Source organism: Camelina sativa, chromosome 15 (genome assembly GCF_030686135.1).
Source record: "Camelina sativa cultivar CO46 ecotype springtype chromosome 15, ASM3068613v1".
Lineage (NCBI taxonomy): Eukaryota > Viridiplantae > Streptophyta > Magnoliopsida > Brassicales > Brassicaceae > Camelina > Camelina sativa.
This window is the reverse complement of record NC_141894.1, coordinates 5317737-5333542: the sequence shown is the minus strand read 5'-3', so window position 1 is coordinate 5333542 and position 15806 is coordinate 5317737. Positions and strand designations below refer to the sequence as shown.

The 15806-nt window shown below is 39.3% G+C and overlaps 6 protein-coding genes and 1 pseudogene across 8 annotated transcripts in view; 4 read left to right on the top strand and 3 right to left on the bottom strand.

The window, feature by feature from the left end:
• Nucleotides 1–15806, top strand: part of LOC104745477 (heat shock 70 kDa protein 4) — a 49639-nt gene that overhangs the window by 11072 nt on the left and 22761 nt on the right. The window lies entirely within an intron of this gene.
• LOC104745486 (uncharacterized) lies at nt 28–4897 on the top strand. Its single transcript, XM_010466739.3, has 22 exons — nt 28–580; nt 723–873; nt 1080–1159; nt 1248–1334; nt 1424–1474; nt 1569–1686; nt 1765–1821; nt 1921–1985; nt 2071–2154; nt 2246–2296; nt 2415–2477; nt 2594–2640; nt 2860–2929; nt 3019–3081; nt 3208–3297; nt 3377–3415; nt 3489–3716; nt 3791–3876; nt 3971–4019; nt 4110–4190; nt 4301–4394; nt 4493–4897. Exons 2-22 carry the CDS (start codon nt 756–758, stop codon nt 4648–4650), a joined length of 1779 nt encoding a protein of 592 aa, XP_010465041.1. The 5' UTR covers nt 28–580; nt 723–755; the 3' UTR covers nt 4651–4897.
• Nucleotides 4940–5999, bottom strand: LOC104745487 (fasciclin-like arabinogalactan protein 14 pseudogene; annotated as a pseudogene). Its single transcript, XR_015583015.1, has one exon. The product of XR_015583015.1 is annotated as a fasciclin-like arabinogalactan protein 14 pseudogene (transcript).
• Nucleotides 6429–7377, top strand: LOC104745485 (uncharacterized). Its single transcript, XM_010466738.3, has one exon. It carries the CDS (start codon nt 6429–6431, stop codon nt 7158–7160), a length of 732 nt encoding a protein of 243 aa, XP_010465040.1. The 3' UTR covers nt 7161–7377.
• LOC104745484 (uncharacterized) lies at nt 7235–10927 on the bottom strand. 2 transcript variants are annotated; one of them, XR_015583012.1, is made up of 9 exons: nt 10498–10918; nt 10183–10283; nt 9751–10087; nt 8652–9470; nt 8391–8445; nt 8180–8241; nt 7978–8084; nt 7800–7904; nt 7235–7660 (listed from the first exon to the last, which is right to left on the bottom strand). XR_015583012.1 is itself a non-coding variant. In XM_010466737.3 (9 exons), the coding sequence occupies exons 1-9, from the start codon at nt 10630–10632 to the stop codon at nt 7403–7405; spliced, it is 1962 nt and encodes a 653-aa protein (XP_010465039.1). In that variant the 5' UTR covers nt 10633–10927; the 3' UTR covers nt 7235–7402. The 2 variants fall into 2 exon arrangements, 1 of the variants encoding a protein (XP_010465039.1); XM_010466737.3 differs by having other exon boundaries at nt 7800–7887; nt 10498–10927.
• LOC147926291 (uncharacterized) lies at nt 12063–12548 on the top strand. The gene has a single exon (XM_087489187.1). It carries the CDS (start codon nt 12063–12065, stop codon nt 12546–12548), a length of 486 nt encoding a protein of 161 aa, XP_087345313.1.
• Nucleotides 13981–15223, bottom strand: LOC104745483 (zinc finger A20 and AN1 domain-containing stress-associated protein 5). Its single transcript, XM_010466736.3, has one exon. It carries the CDS (start codon nt 15017–15019, stop codon nt 14375–14377), a length of 645 nt encoding a protein of 214 aa, XP_010465038.3. The 5' UTR covers nt 15020–15223; the 3' UTR covers nt 13981–14374.

Here is a 15806-nt window from a genome sequence, read left to right as displayed (position 1 = left end):
TGATAAAACGACAAATCATGAAGGTTTGTCAAAAGGAGGAAGGAAGACTCAAAAGTTTGATACCTTTCCCTTTGTCTTTCTTTTCAACTTGGATCATTTTAAATTGTGGGGGGGGGGGGGGGGGGTAAAAAAATATGTGTGTGCACAGTGCACACTATCCAAAACGCTCTTTTTGGACCTATGTTACCAAAATTAAGCAACCTTCCACAAAACAAACACGAGTGTCTGTCATCTCGGAAACCCTAAATTTTTAGTTTTAATTTCAAGATTCTGTGAAGGAACAAAAGAGTAAAGTGAATAACAACAGTAAAATAAAATTGACCGTATTGACAGTTTCAGTCCCTTTTTTTATATTGTTGTTACTCAATCAAACCCTATTTTTGTTGATGTGTAACAAACAAAAATAAATAATTGTTGATGTTGAGATATCGCAAATAATAATAATATTAAACTTATTTTTAATTGGTTTCGTTTTGGGTTTAAATATAAGAGTGAGGAGAGGGTCTCGCACTCGCAGGTTACAAAGCTTAGCCGCCGCCTTGAGAAAAAATCCTGAAGGCCAAATTTTGTTGGAGCAAAGGTAGGATTCGTTAATTTCGTCTCTCACTTCCTTGTTTTTCGACTCATACCCAATAATCTTCTCTTTGTTGCCAAGAGATATCTTGTTTCAAAGTTTCATCTTTGCTTTACCGTGTTCTGTTCTGTATTCTCGATGTTTTCAGGTGAAGAAGAAGACGACGCAGGGACAGACAAATATGAAGTACGTTTTGGTAACAGGAGGAGTGGTGAGTGGTCTTGGCAAAGGTGTCACTGCTAGTAGCATTGGACTTCTCCTTCAAGCGTGTGGTCTTCGTGTTACTTCCATCAAAATTGGTTAGATTCTTGCAATTTGTTTTCACCACTTTTAGATTGCATGTAACACGCTGTTTTATTATTCTTCTCCGACCAAGAATCCGGCACAAAAAAAGACACCTTGTTGTTGTATAACGACTTGTATTGTTTAGCCAATTTGAGTGGATTTTTGTAGCTATGCGATACTTTTTTTTTTCAACAGTTACATTTTCTTATTATATATGCAGATCCTTATCTTAACACTGATGCTGGAACAATGTCTCCGTTTGAGCATGGAGAAGTATTTGTATTGGATGATGGTGGTGAGGTATGTCATATTTTGATTTATGTCCTGGATTTTCTAATTATCTCAATTAGTGCCCCTCAAATTGATTAGCACTGTGACCCCTTTTCAGGTGGATCTTGACCTTGGAAACTATGAACGGTTTTTAGACAGTACATTGACCCGTGACAACAATATAACAACTGGAAAGATTTACCAGGTATATCTACCTCAGTAGTTATCTCTTGTTATATCTACCTCAGTAGTTATCTCTTAAGGTTACAAATTTCTGTGCCCTCATTTTTGCAGTCAGTCATTGACAAGGAAAGGAAGGGGGACTACCTAGGAAGAACAGTACAGGTTCATTTCATTATGTTCTTGTGTTCTTACTTGACTTCCTCTCGTTCTCATTTGGTTGAGTGTTTTGAACAAAGCTTTTAATTTTTCTTTTTAGGTGGTTCCTCATATTACTGATGCAATCCAAGATTGGATTGAGCGTGTTGCTAATGTTCCTGTTGATGGGAAGGAAGGTCCTCCTGATGTCTGTGTCATCGAATTAGGCGGGACTATAGGTACTATTTGTTGTCTTGTATTACTTTTACTGACAATTGCTCACAAGATTGGCTTTTATTAATTTATGTTCTGTACAGGTGATATTGAATCTATGCCCTTTATTGAGGCCCTTGGTCAATTCTCGTATAAAGTTGGTGAGTCGTGCATTAATATATAATAACTTTTGAAGTTTCAGTAATTTTATTAGGCTATTACTTATCAGCTCCATCACCGCATCTGTCTTTTGTTCTTAGGACCTGGTAATTTCTGCTTGGTTCATGTCAGCCTTGTGCCTGTTCTCAGTGTTGTTGGTGAACAGGTAATTGCCTTTATAATTGATATCTTCCATGGAGGTTCTATTTTATTAGTTTCTAACAACTATGCTATGAACATCTGTATTGCAGAAGACTAAGCCAACCCAGCACAGTGTGCGAGGACTCAGGAGCCTTGGTTTGACACCAAATATTCTAGCATGTCGCAGCACGAAGGTAATGGGAGCTCCAATATTTTCATGTGCTTTAAGTGTTGATGTTAACTATGGATTTGGTTTTTAACCTATCAGTTCTTGTTTTGTAACAGGCACTTGAAGAAAATGTCAAGACAAAACTATCTCAATTTTGCCATGTGCCGGTATATATTGTTCAATTTCTGGTTTTCATTTCCTCTTCTTAGATCAGGGAGGTCAGATCTCTCTTCAAAAGACCGATGTCCGCATAAACTTTCTGTCTGCTTTTCTATGGTTTCTTAGGAAGTGAATATTGTAACGCTCTATGATGTTCCAAACATTTGGCATGTTCCGCTGATGTTAAGGGTAAGCACATTTTTCTTGAATAGTTTCTTACTATACTTAACGAAAGCAAATGAGCTTATTCCCATACTGAATTTGTTTTTCTTATCATTCTTTTGGTGTTAACTTCTCTAAAATAGGATCAAAAGGCTCATGAAGCGATCTTAAAAGAGTTGAACCTTCTTAGGTTTGTCTCTGAACAAATTTTTTTTTTTTTCGTCTCTACGTGTAAATTTAATTTTCCTGCCCCAGCAAGCACATACTCAGTTTTAAATAAAAAAAGCGTGAATTTACTAAACCTGAGATCCATCCTTTGTTCCCTCCGGTCAATGGATGTTTTCTCTAGGCTCCACTATAGCTTGTCGGTGTTGACTTTTCTCTTGTCTGACATTTGCTTCTTCTGCAGTAATGCTGTAAAGCCTGACTTGGCCGAATGGACTGCAAGAACTAAAATTTATGACACACTGCACGTTCCTGTTAGTCACCTTTTTCTAAATAATTTTTTTGAATACCAGCGTGTCTATATAATTGGAACCATTGTTCATTCTCATGGTCTTCTCTTCAGGTGAGAATAGCTATGGTTGGAAAGTACACTGGCCTTACTGATTCATACCTTTCCGTGTTGAAGGTAATTGGGTCTTGTGTTCTTAAACAAACCAAAAGTTGTTATGCATTTACTTCATTTCTCTAACAACCGTGTCTAATATTGAGGATTTTTAAAAATGGCTTCTGTCTCGTGTCCTTTTCACTGCAGGCCCTTTTGCATGCTTCTGTTGCATGTCACAAAAAGCTTGTCATAGAGTGGGTTGCAGCCAGTGACCTTGAAGAGATAACTGCACAGGAGGTGAGTCTTGCTTTCGTTACTCTCAGGGTACGGCAAAGGTATATAGTCTCATGAGCTTTTGTATGACTTACTGTTGCAGACGCCAGATGTCCATAAAGCTGCATGGGATCTTTTGAAGGTATGTCAATTTTAATGGAGCCTGGCATACCAATTCGGTAAATATCTTTGACTCAAAATTTCGCTTGTTGCAGGGTGCTGATGGTATCCTAGTACCAGGAGGATTTGGTGATAGAGGAGTGCAAGGGAAGATACTTGCTACAAAGTACGCCCGCGAAAATCAAGTTCCTTTCCTTGGCATATGCCTGGGAATGCAGCTGGCTGTTGTTGAATTTGCCCGTTCCATTCTCGGTTTTCATGATGCAAACAGCACAGAGTTTGAACCAGAAACTTCAAGCCCATGCGTCATATTTATGCCAGAGGTACTTGACATTTAATGGATTACATGCTTTCCATGTATCGAGTATCTACTTATACTTGTTCAATCTCTTTTTAGGGATCCACAACTCATATGGGGGGCACAATGCGCTTAGGGTCAAGGAGGACTTACTTCCAGGTTGCTGATTGCAAGTCTGCAAAGCTGTAAGCACAGAACTCATTTAAGATACAGTAGCACAGGATCACTCATAGGATTCATATCCAAAACCTATATAACTTCTTCTTCTTGTTCATTCAGGTACGGCAATGCAAAGTTTGTTGATGAGCGACACCGGCACAGATATGAGGTAATATTTCAGCTTCTTGTATTTAATATTGTTCTTTTCCTTAAGATTTCTCCTTAGTTGTTGAAAGTGAAATATATGAAATTTTGGCAGGTCAATCCAGATATGATATCAGAAATTGAGAAGGCTGGCCTTTCTTTTGTTGGGAAAGATGAGACTGGGTGTCGTATGGAGGTAATATGCTCATGGAAAATCTGTTGAATATGTGACTCAGTTTGAGATTGAACAATATATAAATGCTTTCGTGATGTTGTGCTTCATTGTTCTACTGGCTTGATGTGCAGATTGTAGAACTACCAAGCCATCCATACTTTGTGGGTGCTCAGTTCCATCCTGAGTTTAAGTCCAGACCAGGAAAACCTTCTGCATTGTTTCTAGGTAAATTCTAGGTTATAGTTCGACAGCTTTTGAGCACATTTGTAAGATTCTGTGTTGATGGTGTTTGTGGCTTACTAAGAAACACGTTGATACCACAGGTCTTATCGCAGCAGCGTCTGGGTGTCTAGAATCAGTTTTGCAAACAGGTGGCAAGGTGAACAAAGTTACGATAAATGGAATGGCCAATGGAACTGCAATGGGGAAAGTTCACCAGAACGGCAATGTGTACAGCAATGGAAACGGGCTTCACCACTGACTCAAGAAAGGAACAATTTTACTGCATTTTCTAAAGTCTTTTTTTTCTTGCTTTTAATCAAAGCTTTCTTCAAGCCAGTTTGCATGTATAGTCCCTGAGTTTTGTTTACTTGTCTTAAAGACTTGTTAAGTTTCGTTGTTAGGGTATGGGAAAAGACATGGATATGAATGTGCTTCCTGTTCTTGGGTTGCTTTTTGCCTTTCATAGCTAAAGATTAATAAAGATCGATAAACTAGTTTCTTCAGAACTACACAATGTTTCTCCCCTTCTTTGTGTCATCCATTTCATGTAATGCAACCAAACAACGAGGCTCCATTGATTAACAAACATTGATATCCAAGAATTATCGAGTCTTACAATTTTTTCCACATCTTTTATTGTATCAGTCAATTTATTCTCCCCAAAAAACTTCTCATGCTTCGTCTTTTAATTTAGTGTTCTTGTTTTTTTGCTGTCAACCGAGCTGAGTCTGTTTTATATATTTTTTGGCTTTCCTTCCAATACCTGAACTAATCTTGTTTAGTTCTTGCACTCTGTTTCTCATCCGTCTTCAAGCCATGAACCACCAAATGGATGACATCAACAGCGTAAAGGCCAACGCAGGCAGAGAATTGATCCTTGAAACTCCGCTGGCTGAGTCTGCGCTTTTGGAAGGTCCATGAGCAGCGGCCCTCGGAGCAGAGGATGGTGGTGATGGTGGCTCGTCATAATCATAATCATCATCATTAGGTGGTTGTGCAGGGCGTGGTGGAGGTGATACCGGTGCCAAAGGAGAACCAGGAGGTGCATTATCAGCATTAACATTAATCATTATAGCACTACTAATATGAAGCACCGAGATGTTAAATGGTAGTGACGCTACAGAGTCTAGAAGCTCAGCGTTCACATCAGGCCCGGGAACGGCAGATCCAAATAACACGTCTCCGTCTTTCGTAACTGTTGCGTTCAAGAACCCTTGTTGGCCTCTAGCTTGGCCGCTTGATTGGAAAAGAGTGGTGAGGAGTACTGACTTCTTGTTCAGATTCTTGAGCTTCTTCTCGTCGTAGTAATCTAAAATAATGTGGAGGCTGAGGATCTTCTTGATGAGGTTGATTGGTTGGCCGGAGAGGGAGGAGAGTCCGCCGTTGGAAACCACAAGGACGGTTATTGTTTGACGACTGTTGATGGTAGAAGCGAGTTGAGTTTCGGTGAGAAGTTTGTTGAAAGTGGAGAAATCATCGTGCTCGTTTAAAATGTTAGTGATGTTGAATGAATTTGATGAAGTGTAGAGGAATGTGGAAACAAAGAAGAAGAAGAGAGTTAGTGAAGAAGACATGATTGTAGTTGTATTGATGAGATTTTAAATAAAAATTGTGGCTTTTGGTAGTGAGCTTTATAAAGAGTGCAAGACATTGATATGTGTGTTTCTTTATTAAGGCATGAGGAAGAGAGTGTGTTTCTCCAAACTTTGAGGAGAACATTGTGTTGTTGTCTTGGATTGACAGCACTTGTCGGAACCGATAATACTGCTCAATTAGTGTTACCGATATTCACTTTAGAGTAAGCCACTTGTTGCACATCGAGTTACCAAGACAGAGTAATCAAACCAGAATGTCTGATTTGGTTAATATCGACGTTGGACAGAATAAACTAAAGGATCCGGTTAAAATTGATCTAAACCGTTGACTTGTCTAGTATGGATTAGAGAGCTATAAAAGAGTGAGCCACCAAAATTGGCAATAAGAAGAAACCCTAAAATCACGTTGAGCTTCTTCTCTGTATCGAATTCGGCGACGACGATGATGATCTCTCGTCGATTGGTTTCTAAATTCCTTAAACCTTTGTCTTCTCAAACACTCCACGTCACTCCCCGTCAACTCCAATCCTCATCATCTCCCATAAGAAACCATCTGATCCACGGATCGGTGACTCTGGAGCTAGGTCTGTTAAGATCCTTTTCTTCTTTCAACATCGACACCAAGCTTCGATCTGAAACATGGTCACCGAGGTATTTCTCGACACCAAGCGGAGATGTTGAGCCGAAGAAGCCAGAGGAGCCGAAGAAGCCAGAGGAGCCGAAGAAGTTCGAAGAGATGAAGCACCAAGAGATCGAAGGACCAACGGTGGAACGCGATTTGTCGGCGTTGGGAAATGAGACGAGACAAGTGTTGGAAGGGATGATGAAGAACATGTACAGTTTAAGTGGAGCTATGGGTGCTCTGGGTTTAACTCAGCTGATCGTGGGGGCTACGATTTTGTATGCGACTAGATCAGATCCGATGAAGGAAATGACAATTCAGAGCTGTATTGCTTTTGGATTCCCGTTTGCTATGGCGTTGATGGTGAGACGATCGTTGAAGCCAATGTATTTCTTCAAGAAGATGGAAGAGTTAGGGAGGTTGCAGATTCTTACTTTGTCACTTCAGGTTGCTAAGAATCTCAATTTGTTGTTCGTTAGAGCTCGTCTTGTTTCAATCTTGTGCGTTCTTGGTTTGTGTCTTGGAAACCTGTTCCTCTTGTTATCACCATGAGAGAGAGCTGAGAGCTATTGAAATACAATTTCTCTATATTTTGTTTTCTTCTTCAATATTATATAATCCAAAGATTTTTAAAAGAGCATTATAAAAAAAAAAAGTCGATACAAAGTTTTAGAGTAGCTTTTTTAAGAGACAAAAAGAAAAAAACCAATTTGAGAATAATATCCGAAAGGCAGAGATGATGAAACTCATCTTCCTTCTTTTTACCTAAGCTCTTGACTCTCTATTTTTGTCTTTCAATCGTCTGATTTTGAATCTGTTCGGACGTATGTGAGACTACGAGCATTGTTGGGGGCTACACCTACAGCGTTGTTGTTTCCAGTCTCAGCTGAATCGCGCTTCCATTGCATACTCCTGCCTCCAGCCCTCGCAACTGAACGGCCTCTTAATGCACCACCTCTAAAGTATGCGGGTGCTCTTGCAAATCTTCCACCTCGAGACCATGTCATGCTTGATGCAGCCTCCTGCTGTTGCCCGCTGCTTCCTTTCACAATCTGCATCCATCATACATACACACTACTGAGTCCTTATATCCCATCTAAGATTCTAACCAATCCTAAAGATCATAACAGACGATAATTGCTATGGTAAAACAGAGGTAAAACAGAATTGAACATTGGTTTCCATTTGTACCTTGAGAATCCGAGACATGAAAGAGGTACCGTCCAGAGACAACGCATTCTCTGCAGCTTCTTTGCGTGTGAACTCGATATACGCTGATCTGCAAAGGGCATTCAACTAAGGTTCCCCATGACTGAACTATGACATATTAAGACAATAATAATTGAGGTCATAAATTCAGAAAACTTACCCACTTGGTTGTCCTGTTGCTGGATCTGTAACTATGATAGCTTTAAGCACTTCACCACACTTGTTAAAATGCCTTGAAAGGCTATCCTTGGTAGCACCAAAATGAACCTGTTTACGACCAATCACATTCAAATCAATACATCTAATTGACAAGTTTTGCCTCAATTCCAGTGCAAGGGTAAATAAACATAAACAATTATTACATTGGCGACAAAGATTGTCCGAGAGCTAGCATCTTCCAACGGGCGGGTCGTGGATAATGTCCCTGCAAATGCCAGCATATCATCTTAGATCAACTTATTCATTAGAATTACATCAACAGGAACGAAATAAGTGAGTTTGCCAAGGAAAGAAAGAAACTTCAATCCCATGAATCTTCAAAAAGCTTAAGACTAATATAATTTAACAACTCACCAGGAACAGATTTATTGGTTGTTGAATCTTCTTTCGCATTGACAGCACGTTTTATCTGTCAAAGAACAACAAGACAGCTTGTATTAGGAGTCATGTTGCTGTCACTCTTACAAACGAAATAAAACGTCACAACATAGCCATGACGGGTAAATATTAGCAAGAAACTTTCAAGATGTTTTATATTTCATGGCTAACAAATTTTGGAAGAAGACTGTCATTGAAAAAGCTAGTAAGAGCATGCATTTATAACCTGAAACTTACATTTCCATTCCCTATTGTATCACTCTGCGTAGCTGATTGTGTGATAGTTTCACTAGAAACCATTCTGCCTTCGTCCATATATCTTTGCAGACCCATATCTGGTACTTCCATCTGCCCCTCTAACTTTACTGTTTTCCCTGTATCTACATTGCCGGAGAAACTTGCTATCTTTTGCCTGGTTGCACCTTCAGTAAGGTGATTTTGATAATTCATCCCTTTAACTCTTTTAGGGTCATCGACTAAACGATGCTGCAGACTATTTGGATTGTTAATTCTGTTCCCAAGGAAAGTGCTCGGGTGAGGAAAATTAGCACTTGAACTGAGTCTGCCTCGATCAGAGGCAAATTTCAAGCCAGTGTCAAAAGTTGGCATGTTCTCAACATACACTCCATTGTTGTCAAGACGGTGCGTGTATTGATGATGTACCCCTTCCGGATCATCGCTAATATTCCTACATTCTTCATTCTTAGGAGAAACTTTACCAAGTACCATATGTCGGTCCAGGGTCTCAGAAGTAGACTGACTAATTCTGTCAAAGACACTTCTCCCAGGTTTTGGTTTTTTGGCATCTTCGGCTGCTTCGGCAACAGCTTTCCTTACAGAGGCCATGGGGTTCACAACCCTCGCAACAGATCGAATTTTCCGAGCTGGGTTGGGGTCAGATGATTCTTGAGTAGATGTGGACACCACTGAACGAAGACGTTTTAATGAGGATTCAGTCGAACTATTTGCTGGCTTGGGTATAGCTAGAGCATCTCGCACAGCAAACTGAAGCAGCCGGCGAGAGACATCAGGTTTAGCTGGCGGTTTAGCTTCCCTCTATCAAACAAGTCAAAGAAAGCAAAATCAGAAAACTATAACCAGTATTCGTACAATAGCTTTACCGCAGAACATGCATTAAAATACTGGAACAAGGCATCTCCACGACACTAAGTTAATAGTAATTAAAAATGTCAGACATGTTAGTCCCATAAAAATCAGAACGCAAAAGTGGTCTCTACCCCAAATTTTACTCTTAGAACGTCATCACAATAAGATATGACATCCTATCCAGTAAACTATAGATATGATATTCAATAGACAAGTACAAAACACAGACCTGTTCATTACGCGAGTCATCAGTTCTAGACCTTTTCCTGTCGGATTGAGACTGGGGAGATGGAGACCTCTTATTATGTCGGTGTTTGTGATCTTCCTTCTCATAGTTATGAATTTTATGAACCTCAGAACTCAGAAGAGGAGGAATCTCAGAGACATTAGTTGGCTGGCTTTTCCATAGTCTACCACGGCGTGATCGTCCCTTTTCAGGTTCAGAATCCATAACCACAACTGCTTTATCCTCATTCTGACTGCTTATCAGTGAGCTTTTTACAGTAGTTTTCTCAACACGAGAATTAAAATACTCATCTCCACTTTCAGAGATATGATCCCACAACCTGCATATATACATACTCCAAGTAAATATGAATTTCTAGATACACAAAAGCAATAAAACTTCGTATTCACAAGGGGTAAGAAATATATAAAATACCAGGCCACAAAAGAATCGCTATCATCTCCAAGAAATATCTTCAATTCATTATTTGCTTCCTCTTTTCTCCTCCCATTCCTAAGCAAAACTATCACATATTCCTGCAAGCAATGTCATTTGAATTGTAAGAGCATCATCAAGGCACACTAATGTTATATTCCAAAAAAAATCAGCAATTCTAGCTACAAGGAACACGAAGAACACCACCACAATTCAGCTAAACTAAAAAACAAAGAGAGCAATCGTAGTAAAATTACAGACCAAAAAGCGATACCAAATTAAGGGAAGAACAGAGAGTTGGAATCAGAATCGTACCACGAGAGTGTCATCCGTGTAATCGCCCATATACTCCTTGAGTTTATCCATGACAATCTCTTTCAACTTCACCACTCCTCCATCACTGAAATCACCATTGAAGGTCCGATCATCGACTAGATCAGCGCTTCCCATCTCCTCTGAATTTTTCCCCTTACGAGAGATTATATTAAGAACAAAAGAACCCAAATTTGCCACCGGATTGAGAATACCACTAAAACCCTAACCTACGCGCGATTCAATTCGAGAACAGATATAATCTAGGAGCTCCGAGGGTTTGGTGGTGGTGCTAGGGTTTGGGTTTCTGTCGGAGAAATCCAGAGAACCGAGTCGATTCGTGATTAAGGGATTTGCTTCGACGGACGGAACTAATTATAAACTGGGGACCTTTTGCGTTTCAATTTAATTTGCTTTCATTTATATTTTTCATAATTGGGTTGGGCCAAAATAAAATTGCGTTTCAATTTAATTTGCTCCAACTTTTAGATTTTCCTCTTAATTTAATTTAATTTGTCCAGTGACTTCTTTTTCTTAACACAATTTACTAAAAAGTGTCAAATATGTTCGAGTAATTGTACTGTCACGCGTTACAAAAATAATGTTGGTCTACAAAGGTTCATAATTAATTCGTACTGCTACGAAATAAGTATAAACTTGTTGAAAATATCGAAATTTTTACGAAGATATTAATAAATTTCACGAGCTTATTATACACACTTTACAATTCATCTTCATTCTTTGAATGAATTTTTCATATGTAAACCAATGGATCATAAATTTTAATCCCCGTCTTAAACTTTTTCAAATAATTTAGCAAAAAAAAAAAAAAAAAAATTCAAATTATAAAAAGCTTTGAACATAAAAACACTAAACTCCATCTCTGTATGGTCTGATCCTTGGATTCCGACTTAATCCCCGAGACCAACTTTGCATTATGGATCGCCTTCCTATGCTTCGAGTTAAAACCTTCATTGACAGAAGTTCAAACTCCTGGGATATGGCGTTGCTTTCGGCCACTTTTAAGCCGGAAGATGTTGCCATCATCTCGGCCTTACCTTTGGGTAATCTTGATTCCCCGGATAGATTGGGTTGGCATTTGACCAAAACTGGAGTCTATTCGGTGAAATCGGGATATAATGCATTACGCCAGGCTCAGGTTTTTACTCTGGATTCCACAGTTTCTGGTCCAAATATTATTCCTTTACAAGCTTTTGTATGGAAAATCTGGTGTCCCCAAAAATTCGGCATTTCTTGTGGCAAGCAATCACTGGTTGTGTCGTAACAACGGCTAATCTTTGAAAACGTGGAATAAGCTGTGATAGCGAGTGTGCTCTTTGTGGTTTTGTGGAAGAGACAATTAATCATGCTCTGTTTGAATGTCCTCCCACGCGACACGTCTGGGCATTATCTACCTTTCCGACGGCCCCTAGGTTTTTCCCAACGGGGTCTATCTATGCCAATATGGACTTTTTATTCTGGAGATTTCACGACGTTCCTTTGGCAGATATTTATCCTTGGATTATCTGGTATATTTGGAAGGCCCGGATTGATAATTGTTTAGCAACATGGACTCTAATCCACAAGCGATTTTGCGGTTGGCGGAAGAGGAAGCCAAACTTTGGACCTCGGCACAGGAGGCTGCTGTTGAGAATCCTCCTATAGCTAGCAATCAAGTTCTTTCAGATCTTAGGATTCCTGCTGCCTTTGGAACAACTCGGTGTACACACAGTTACCGTTGTTTTGTGGATGGTTCTTGGAAGGCGACAGACCAATATGCTGGTAGAGGTTGGTTTTGCATTTCCCCTTCGGGGGAGCTCCCCACTATGGGTGCATCTAACTTCCGTCGCAGTCTTACCCCTCTTCATGCAGAGGTAGAAGCTTTGGTTTGGGCAATGCGGTGTATGATTGGTGCGGATAATCAGGATGTTGTGTTCCTGACAGACTGTTCGGATTTAGTGAAGATGGTGTCTTCGCCTGCTGTCGGCCTGCATTCAAGACTTATTTGGACGACATTGAAGTGGATAAGGAGGAATTTCTCTCCTTTTCAGTAGTTAATCCCTTGTTCACAAAATGGTAAAGCGGATAATCTGGCACGGCGTGTTCGTGTAGTTTCGCACCGAGTTACCTATGTAAACGATTTTCCTTTCAATTGGCTCGTTTGAGTTGATCTTGTACTTGTTGACAAAAAAAAAACACTAAACTCCTACTAGTAAACCTTTTAATCTTTACCGTCGTTAAAACGTTGTCGACACTCATATATTACATCCCTCACCCAAGCCTCATCTTCCAAGCAATTTTAAATATGAAAATCAAGTTAGCCTTTATATAGTTTAAACAATTTTTTGAAGGTTTTTGTTAGTTTCTGTTACGAATCTCTGAAACAGTTCTGAGTTCTGAGTCTTCTGCCTACACTAATAGTTGCATGAGAACTGAGGTATACAAGTAATTTGTTGTTCATACACAGTAACTTGTTGTTTATAGCTTACAAATCCTACAATAATGCATCGCAACTAAAGATTGTTAAGTTGACAATAAAATAAAAATCGTTCTACATCGGCATTGGTTGGTTGGTGTTACGTACTACGTAGCCATTTTTTTCTGTAAAAATCGCTAAGATATTTTCTAATGCATTGAAAACAATTATTCAAAAAGATATTTGAGAAAATACGTAACCTCTTGTTATGTACTATACTATTAAAAAACCCATACAACTCAAACACGTTTATTGGTTGCTGCTGCTTTATATTATACGCCAAGTAAAGTTTTGTCGAGAGAGAGAGATCTGGCGTTTGTGAGTTGTGTGAATATAGCAAATCGATACGATATACTAAGATGTAATTAATTGGGTGACAAGGGTTTATAACTTCTTAGAGTACGAATTCCCCATAACAATAGTTTCTAATGAGTTAAGAGTCAAAAGATTAAAAAAGAATCCCAAAGAGACGATAAAGGGGAGAGAAATAATACAAATCAATAGATATCGAAGTCGTCAAAATCATCCTCAAATTTGTTGAAGAAGTAAGAGTCTTTTAGACACCAATCGGTGGATAAAAATCCTCCACCGTCGCTTAACATATCCGTAGACTCGTAGTAGTCATCATCGACGTCCATCGCCGTATCCGTATCCATCGAAGATTCTGCATATTCCATCTCTGCGAAATAGTCACGGGGCATCATCATTGACGGCATCATCATCCCCTGTCGCCAACCTCTATTCATCATTGCTTAAGAAAAAAAAAGATGTGTGTTTTTAGGTTTTAAGGGTTAGGGCACCCTTATATAATATCCGGTACATTCATTATAAAGGCCCATTAATTAGGAGAGTAGATTGGGCCCATCTTTTCTATTTTATTTTCATAAATAGTTTACAAAAATATAAAATAGAAATTTTACAGATTTGTGACGCATAATGGACTAATCGTTGATAAGTAGAGCTAAACCACACGAAACGTAACCAGAGAGTCAGAGACACGTTGCTAAAAATGACCAAACCACCCCTTTTCGTTTCTACCGAATCCTACATACACATTTCTCGATGGATCATCAAGAAGAAGATCATACATCCGAAAGAAAGCAAATTCATGAATTCGTAAAGCCACAATAATGATAATTATAATAATAATCATTCACTAATATATAATTAAGCAAATTAAATAAAATAAAAAGAGAAAAAAAAATGAGGTTCAGATTTTGATTGAACAGAGGAGGGAGGAGGAAGCTCTCTCTCTGATCTTTCGTTTTACAACACAGCCACCACCATATCAATCAAATCGATGTCTCTCCGAGCATCTCTTAGATCGGAGCTTTTTGAACCACCGGCCACCACAAGTTTTTTTTAAATCAATCAATCAAACGGTTTTTGAGATCGAATAAAAATTCAAACTTTGACCATCTTAGCCGCCTTGACGACCGGGTTTTCTCTAGCGATCGCCTCACGTCCGGCGGTTTTGTAGTCGTAGCTACAATCATGACGACCGGAGTAACGGTGTTCGGAACAGAAAAGTTCACCGCAACGACACCTGAATCCGGTCAACCCGACTTTCTTCCGACAACCGGAACATCGGTTAACGATCTGTTGATCTCTCTTAACCGGATCGATCTCTCGTGGACGAATCACGACTTTAGCTGGCGACGACCGGAGATTAACGGATCTAGCTGATCTCTTCAAGACCGAAGAAGAACCGGAATCAACGACAACAACACCGGTTGTCGCGGAGACGAGGGAAGCGTTGAAACATTTCTGACACATGTTGTTGTTCGTCGCTGGATTTGCTGTAACGCCGCAGTTATTGGTACATAGCGTCGCCGCCGTTGTTGTTGGTGTTGTTGTCGTCGTCAAGGTTTCGAGTACTTTGAACTCCGTCTCTTCTTTCTCTGTTCTCTGCGCCATCGAGTCTTTATTGAATTGAATCTCTCTCCTTTGCTTGCTTCTTCCTCCGGCGAGTTCACAGATCGAATTAAGGAGAGAGGAAGAGGAGAGAGAGATGAAATGGGGGGGGGGGAGAATATGGATGGGCCTCATAGAGACGCGTTACCATCTCTTATCATCTCTCCTTCCACCATCCCCACTTTCTCGTCTTCTTGGTGAGTTTACGTTAGTACCCTCTTTGCTTTTTTGTAATTACTGACGATTTTTTTTTTTAATGTATTTCAATGATTCTAGAATGGCTTATGACGCCATTCAGCGGCCAACATGTTTCTTTCTCTTTCCATCATCTCTCTTTCTTTTTTCTGCTTTTTTTTTTTTTTGTTATTTTGGGTATTTTCTGATTTTTCTTTGAGTATACTCTAATTTATTAGTATGATGACTTTTTTTTTTTAGTATAATTGAGAGATATGAAGGAGGGAGATGGGAAATCGCTGGAATATGGGCCAAGTTGTTTCTCTCCCAACCAAAAAAAAAATAACATATTTATGTATAGGTGGTGTTATTGTGTTAACTAAAGAGTCTAGGACCGAACACATGTTATGTTATGTTTGGGTTCGTCTTCGGACATGTTATTTTTTTTAATTTAGGAAATTCAGAAAAAAAGAAGAGATTTTGCGGGTTAAAACTGTCATACAAAACACGAGCTGTGAGGTTGTAAAAAGCTGCGCGTACAACATGTCCTGTCAACATGCCAATTTGCAAACTTCAGTTGATTTTTTTTTAATATACTGTATGTAAAACTAAATTTTAACGATAAAAATGTTTTTGGGTTAATTACCACTAGTATTTTTATTTGGTCTTAAAGGCTTTGTTGGAGGTTGATGAAAGTGTGAAGGCGGTGGTGGACCGTGGACCTGGTGGTGACATGGTTTTGCGCTTA